This window comes from Pituophis catenifer, unplaced genomic scaffold, assembly GCF_029215685.1.
Source record: "Pituophis catenifer annectens isolate HBS135680 unplaced genomic scaffold, rPitCat1.0.hap2 SCAF_2, whole genome shotgun sequence".
NCBI classification, from domain to species: Eukaryota; Metazoa; Chordata; class Lepidosauria; order Squamata; family Colubridae; genus Pituophis; species Pituophis catenifer.
Window position 1 is genome coordinate 151,163,084 of NW_027256882.1, and position 8,229 is coordinate 151,171,312.

Genomic DNA, 8,229 nt, shown 5'->3' on the forward strand with positions numbered 1-8,229 from the left:
CTCCGCATTTTTATGATATCCAGAAATGAAAAGTTTAAGCCTAGGTTTACCTTCCTTGGCATTGTCTGCTTCTTTATCTCCTTATAACTTGAATCTTTACCTCAGTGATTTTCATTAGACGTTTACTAGAAATTGTAATTGGGAATATGTTATCATAAGTTATCAATCTCTAGCATGCTCTTTATCAGATCTGGGTGTTTTACAGTCCCTAGGCCACATCCGGCCCTTTGGCTCTCTCTGTTCAACCCATGTGGATTGCTTTTATTTTGAAGGCGACTGCTATTACTTTTTAATACACTTTTTATTCCTTTTTTTTTTTTAAAGAAGAGGGGGTCAAATTATTCTCCAAAGCACCAGAGGGCAGGACAAGAAACATTGGTTGGAAACTAACCAAAGAGAGAAGCAACCTGGAATTAAGGAGAAACTTCCTAACAGGGAGGACAATTAGCTAGTGGAACAGTTTGCTTTCAGAAATTGTGGGCGCTCCATCACTAGATGTTTTTAAGAAGATCTAGACTCTAGACAGTCACTTATCTAAATTGGTACAGGTTCTCCTGCTTGAGCAGGGGGCAGGACTAGAAGACCTCCAAGGTCCCTTCCAGTTTATTCTATTCTAAATAACGTCTAAATTACTTCTAATTTACATATGTGCGTGCATGTATGCCTAGGCACCTTCACAGCATTGTTGGTTCAGCCTTCAAAACAGTCCCGGTTTCTCACATGGTCCCTTGGGAAAATTAATTGCCCACCCCTGCTCTTTGTTGTGAGTGTGCAGGTTCTGGAGGCACTATTTTCTGAGAGCCCTTTGGCTCAGAATTGCGACTGTCCCTTTACTTGGCCCAAAGAATAAACGTCTGGGCTTTCTGTCTTCATTAATTCATTCAAATTTGTGTGTCACCCATCTCGTCTAAAGATGACCCTGAGCTTTTACAAACGTTATACAAAGAGCAAAAGGCTTTTGGCAAGGAGATGTGGAGAAACACCTCTGGCCACAGGACCAAGCAACTGCACAGCTTACCCACAGCCCTTTTCCTATTTGCAGCACCAGAGTATTGGGGCAACCTCTGGAAAAGGCAGGGAGAGCAAAGGGGTGGAAGAGAGACAGAAAGATAAAGAAAATCCCCATTGCAGAAGCAAGAGCAAGGTTGGTTCATGTTGGATTTAAGACCCTGTATCCCCACAGCTAAGACTCTGAGCTTGTCGATCGAAAGGTGGGCAATTCAGCAGTTCGAATCCCTAGTGCCACGTAACGGGGTGAGCTCCCGTTACTTGTCCCAGCTTCTGCCAACCTAGCAGTTCGAAAGCACGTCAAAAATGCAAGTAGAAAAAATAGGGACCACCTTTGGTGGGAAGGTAACAGCATTCCGTCTGTCTTTGGCGTTTAGTTATGCCTGGCTACGGAGACATCTTCGGACAGCACTGGCTCTTCGGCTTTGAAACGGAGATGAGCACCGCCCTCTAGAGTCAGGAATGACTAACACATATGTGCGAGGGGAACCTTTACCTTTTACCCCCACAGCAACTTTTTCCTTTGGGAAATGGGGTTGGCTCATTAAAGGGGGGGAACACAAAGACTTTTCTCCCTGCATGGGCTTTTTCTTACTTTATGTCCTATGTGGGTTATACTGGGAGTGGCCAAAAGCCATTACTTATATCGAATGGGTTTTCCTAGATGGAAAGGAAATGTAGTGTCTTTATTCTGTGGTGAGAACTGTATCGCATGAGATGTTCTTGTGGCAGAAAGAAACAATTCCACAAATTTATATGCTTTCCCACAATGCTCCGAAGAGCTGCCTGGAGAACTGTGACGAAGAGCCACGTTTGAGCCTTCCTGTTGGATGTGTTTGTGAAATTCACAGAACATGCATCTCTGGAGAAATTAACCGACACAAAACCAAGTTTTTAAGGGGAGGGGGGAAGCCCTCCACTTGAAACAAGGCAGATAAAAGCAGAACTGACCTAGTTAGAAGCTGCAGATGAGCAATCCAATAAATCCTCTTCCTCCCTCTCATTTCAAAGCCAGCACGAACTACACACCACAGAGAATTCTAATCTAACGTTCTCTTTTGTGTGAGTTCCTCACCTGCCATCTTATGTGGTACAAAATAATTTTATCACTATCTACAATGTGTGTGAATGGGTCCAAAGAAGTTAATTTTCTAAAAAGAGAGCCATTTTGGTCTAGTGGTTAAGGTTGTTGTTAGTTGTGAAGTCGTGTTCAACCCATTATGACCCCATGTACAATGTTCCTCCAGGCCTTCCTGTCCTCTACCATCCTCTTAAATGGAGTCCATTTAAGCTCATGCTTTCAGTGACTCCATCCAGCCACCTCATTCTCTGCCATCCCGTTCTTCTTTTGCCCTCAAACTTTCCCAGCATTAGGCTCTTCTCCAGAGAGTCCTTCCTTCTTATTAGGTGGCCAAAGTATTTGAGTTTCATCTTCAGGATCTGGCCTTCTAAAGAGCAGTCAGGGTTGATCTCCCCTAGGACTGACCGGTTGGATCACCTTGCAGTCCAAGGGACTTGCAGGAGTCTTCTCCAGCACCATAGTTCAAAGGCCTCAATTCTTTGGCGCTCAGCCTTTCTTATGGTCCAGCTTTCACAGCCATACATTGCAACTGGGAAAACCATAGCCTTGACTATATGCACTTTACTTAAGCTAGAAAGTGGGAGACTCAAGAGTTCAAGTCCTCCCTCAGATAACAAAGCCGGCTGGGTGACTTGGGGCCAGTCACTCTCCCTCAGCCCAACCCACCTCACAGTGTTGTTGTTGTGAGGGAAATAGGAGGAAAAAGATGTTTGCTGCCCTGAGTTATTTGTAAAAACAATGGAGGCAAGATATTAAACAAACATATAAATAAATAAGGCTTTCTCCATGAATCCCTTTTATGATAAGTTTTAGGATTAATTTTATTGTCAGGATTCAGAACAGGCACAAAGTATCGCCAAAGCCTATAAATTCATAGGAAAAGAAGAAATGGGCATTTAGCCAGCAAACATTTGCCTGCACTATTATACTGAAATTAGACAGCACCGTGCTCTCTTTTAATTAACTTTGGCTGCATTCAAATTAATGTGAACATTGACTGGTTTGTCTTATAAAGCATTCTAAGCCATATGTGTATATTGTGTATGTCACTCTGTTTTTAAATGTGAAGTTCTTACCAAAAGTAGGTGGGGTTAATTGGAAATCATAAAAATGTGGTCTTGGAGTACAGTTTTCAATATAATTTGGAATTCTCCTATCACAAGGGAATTTTGATAAAAATGGGGAAGAATTAAATGGAGTCATTTCCTTTGCAGTAACAGAGTGGGAGAAAAACTCTTTGCATTACTACTACATGTTAATTTATTTTATTTATTTTATTTAATTTAAACTTTAAACTATAAATACTGCTGCATGATAGGTGTTAAATGTCTCATGTAATACTGTCCATAATGGCACCAATCAATATTAGACAATATAAGTTGGATGCATCCTTTGTCTTATAATAAGGCTGCTTGACGTAAGTAAGAGTTGCATCCAATCTCTCCTGCTTCCTGAGCCACTCAGACTCTGGGGTTCAAAAGCATCAGATGCTACTGTCAAGCCTGTTGAAAGATCTTCTGGAACAGACCGTGCTGCCATTTCTGTGTCCATCTACTACACAACGGATTCCATCTGGGTTCCTGATTGCATAAGAATCTCCAGGGAACATTACCAAGGGAACTTTCAGATCTTTGCCAAGATATTCAGGTTGGAACAGATGGCATGGAGGTCGAGGAATTTTGGATATAGAGCACTCTTGATGTGGTCCCACACCCCATCCCATTTCTGATCTTCATTTAAGGATTCTTTCATTGTTTCACAGCTTTACCTTTAATAAGGACATGGTTTTATCCATGTAATTGATTAACAGAAGCTTCTGAGATATTTTGTGGATCGGACTAAAATTCAGCACAATCAGTGGGTTTTCTTCCTTCAGATTCTTAGAAAACTGATATATGAGTACCGTTCTATAAGCAAACAGTGTAGAAAAATCAAATATGTGTATGCCTACATATATCTTTTAATTGCATCTAATATGTTCATGATTGAGATGGAATTTTTGACTACAAAATGAACAATATACACAATACCATTGGTTGATTGATTATTTTTTCCCCAAGATAATCTATCCCTAATGTGGTCTTCAGGTTAGGATTACAATGACATAATAATCCTTCTATGCATGGCAGAATAGGATGAAATATCTTTACTCCTATTGAGTCAGTTTTTTCTCACCTTCCAAGATAGTGTCTCATCTGAAATGTATTAGAATATAATACTGCCTTTAAAAAGTGACTCTTCGTGCAGTTATTCCAATAGTTTATAAGGAAACATTCCAGTAAAAGACCACTGAATATCTGTTTAATAACCAATCACCCTGAATTTTCAGAAGACTGTTAGACCTGTTTTGCCTGAATAGCATTTTACAAAGGTTGGACAAGATGCCTTTGTGAAAACCAAAGATCTTGTTCCCTTTGCAACCCAACTGTGACCAGGCTAGCAGAATCTATTTCTTTATTTATGATCCCAGACCAATAAAGACAAGAGTCTATTAGATTATGCCAAAGAAATTCAGTGGTATATATTTTGATGGGTTGTTTGCTTTTAACAAAATAGGAAAAGAAGTGCATATGGTAAACTTCTGCCAGGCTTAATGCATCTATCTTAATTAAAACACCCCCCATCCATAATTTTTTTTAAAAAATCACCCAGTAATACCATTGCCACGTCCCTTTCTGCCCTTTGTGGATATTTTTTTTTAAAGTAAAAATGCACCATTCCCACTATGGAAAACTTGCCTATACATTCCTGATGCATAGTATATATGGAGAGTCAGTTTGTAGTAGCTAAAGGCATCAGCTACAAACCATTAGATTACTAATCCCAGTTTAGGCTTGAAGCCAGCTGGGTGACTTTGGGCCAGCCTAACTACTGAACTAACTACTACCAAAAATATAATCAAGAAAACTTCAGGGCCTTCTCTAGACAATTACCAGAAGACAATACTGACTCCTAATCCAGAGGTTATGGGTGCCTGGTGCTCCAACACTGAAGGTTTTTAAGAAGAGCTTCTAAACCATTTGTCTGCATTGGTATAGGGTCTCCTGCTTGAGCAGGGGGTTGGACTAGAAGACCTCCAAGGTCCCTTCCAACTCTGTAATTCTGTTATTCCAAGGTACACACACACACACACACACACACACACACACACACACACACACAGAGAGAGAGAGAGAGAGAGAGGGAGGGATTGGCTATTCTACCAATCTGACAATGGTGTATCTCACCCATAGAAGCTGTATTATACAATAGCTATGTAAATGACATTATACCTTAACAATATAATTTTCCCTCATATTTTTACTGGAAAGGTCTGTAATTATCTTCACTTATGCCTCCAACATTTCCCTGATATAATACTGAAAGAATTACATGGACCAAAATTTGGTGGAGGAAGTTGGCATCCCCTGGGGAGACAGTTGTAAGAACTACTGGAATTGAACCATGAACAGATATGACATTACATTGTATGAATGGACGAATGCAGGAGATGCCAAAGACTTACCACTGAAGACTTCCGGAGACTTAGACGATCTGTTCGAGCTCTGAAATACACTTCATCAAAGGATGAGTGGCTTCCCTTCAGCTTCTCAGAGAGGTTCCGGTAGAGACGCTTGGCGGCATTGGGAGAAGATGGAGGGTTATTCTTTTTGGTCTGGGAAAGTTGTAAGCTCTGCATTTGCTGGGTCATTTTTCACAGGGCAGTTCCTACAAAAGAGGCAGGACAGCTTTGCTATTAGAACTCTTGAATCTGGCAAGTGAGTTCATTGGAAATAAGCTATATTAGAATCTTAGAAATCTAAGTTTCTGCATGAAAACAGCAGTTTTTGCAAACAAAAGAAGAAATTATGCCAGTGGTAAATATTCGGCCTGTTTTCAGCCTGCTTTCTCAGCCCCAAATCAAATTACTTTTGTTCAGTTTCTCTGGAATGGAAACAATTTTGAAATTCCTCATCTTGATTGATGCACTTGTTCTTTTTAATGCTGATTGGGGCCTTTTAAAAACCCTGGAGTATAGTGTTTATCTGAGCACTATCCTATTCCATATTCATATTTTTGCTTTCTCTATCACTGTAATTTCATTTTCCGTTATTTTTTCTTTATTAGAGTCAATAGCCCAATCTTGAGAGTGGGCAGAGAAATCTGAAGTGCCAAAAGCATTTTTGGCACTCTGTTTTAACTGGTTTACACTGGGGGCTTTGACTAAACCATACTCATCCCATCATTTCATATGCTGAATTATATTTCAGATGGGATCCTTTCCTCCATGGGTGGGACCCAAGCAACTGCTGCCACCTTAAATAAATAAATAAAATTGCTGGTTCTGTTGTTTCAGGAAATTTTGCAAAAAGGGAAAAGGAACAACATGCCAGTGACCAAGTAAACTATGATTTCTCAGAACATCTCAGGAACTCTGTAGCTCAGAGCGATGGGATGTATATTTGTCAGACCTAAGAAACTTGGTACTTCCATTTGAAAGAATCAAGCAACTGAGAGGGAAAACTTTGGCCAAATACCCAATGGAGCTGCTGTCCATCACAAGTAAAGTAATATCAGGCTAGAGAGAGCCATTGGCCAGCCTCACATTAGAACTTTCACAATGTTTCTTTCGTGACCCTGTCAAAGGATGCCCTGCTTCTTTCTATTCTCGACACTGCCTGTCCCCTCTAGTTTTCCTTTGGCTTTGATCTGATTGTGCTTCTTTGAAAAGGCAGGAGCAATCCACCATAAATGATTTTTGCAGAAAAAGAAAACCAAGTTTTTCAACATTTAAAATAAACACATATATTTTCTCATTGCTTGCACATAAGGAACACATTTGTCTTGCGCTCTAGAGACAGGCAACATTTTGGGGCAAAAGGGACACTTTTGTAAAGTTGTGAGCTTGGGGGTGGTCTAATAAAATGATACCAGGAGCGATAGTGGTGGGAGTGGGACTCACAAAATAAGGAGTTGATATTTAGGAAACAGCCATAGAAACTCTAGCTACCCTGTGTAACAACAGTCTGGTTGTTACCTGCACACACTTCTGGCCAGTTCTTCAAAGGGGACCAGGTCAAGAAAGAGACTCCACAAGTACTACTACACTTATGCTATATTAATAGACTATAGTAATAAAATCTTGAAAGCCTTTTCTCCTTCCTTCCCTCTTATGTTCCAGAGTGCTAAGGCAGAGCTAATTTGAATTTCATCCCATATTCTTCCTGATCTGGACTTAAATCATATAAAACTATTGTTAGTTTTTCCAAACCCATCTCTGTCTGTCGCTCTGAAGAAAGCACTGTGCTGTACTATCCACCCATTTGATGTATAATTGGCGTGTTAAGAATCACCCAGGTTTCAATGCTCACTTTATAATGGGAAAGTGAGTGTTTTTGTGTAACTTAATTCAGAAATTCAACAATGGAATGTGTGGGATGAACTGCTTGCTTAGAGTAGTGTCATTCCTTCCTTTGATCCATTCCATAATGAAGTCCCAGCCTTGCTTTGATAACCAGGCCTCAGAAGTATTTCTATTTTTCTTCCCACTGAACCCTTCTCACTAATTGGTCATACAATTAGGCAGAGGCACAAGGCCTGGTACCACTCTCAACTTTCTACCTGTTAAAAGTGATGGTGGCGGATGTCTGAAACCTAAATTGGCTTAAATCACAAATAGCCTTGCACGCTTCCAAGGCTGGTGAACTATTGTAAACAGATGAATTCTCTAAATGGCTAACATATGCCAGGAGACAAGCTAATAATTGGTATGTTCATTGAAGAACATGCTTCATTAAACTCAAATGACAGTTTCTATAAATGGAAAAGAAACCTGAGAAGTTCTTCCCTGCACATGAAAAAGATAGGAGGAGTGAGAACAAAAAGGTAGGTGGAAGTTTATCTTGACTTTTTAAGATGTAGCAACTTAAAACATAGGAGAAGCAGAGGCAGATCTCTTGGTTATGTCCCTGAATACCCCAATTATCTCTTGGCTTTAAAAGAGCTGTCCGATCTTTTCTTCATGAGATAGAGACAGATATATGCTGTCCAGAGACACTTTGTGTGAAATTTATTTATTCTACCTAGATAGATAAATAGAAAGATGGAAAGATAGACAGACAGACAGACAGACAGACAGACACAGGGATAAATAGATAATT

At 40.1% G+C, this 8,229-nt stretch overlaps 1 protein-coding gene across 1 annotated transcript in view; it reads right to left on the reverse strand.

Moving 5' to 3' along the window:
* Positions 1-5,780, reverse strand: part of ANKFN1 (ankyrin repeat and fibronectin type III domain containing 1) — a 129,550-nt gene extending 123,770 nt beyond the window's left edge. Inside the window, exon 1 of the mRNA XM_070934819.1 lies at positions 5,595-5,780. Within this exon, the coding sequence (XP_070790920.1) occupies positions 5,595-5,780 (186 nt within the window). The remainder of the gene's footprint in view (positions 1-5,594) is intronic.
* Positions 5,781-8,229: the final 2,449 nt, after the last annotated feature.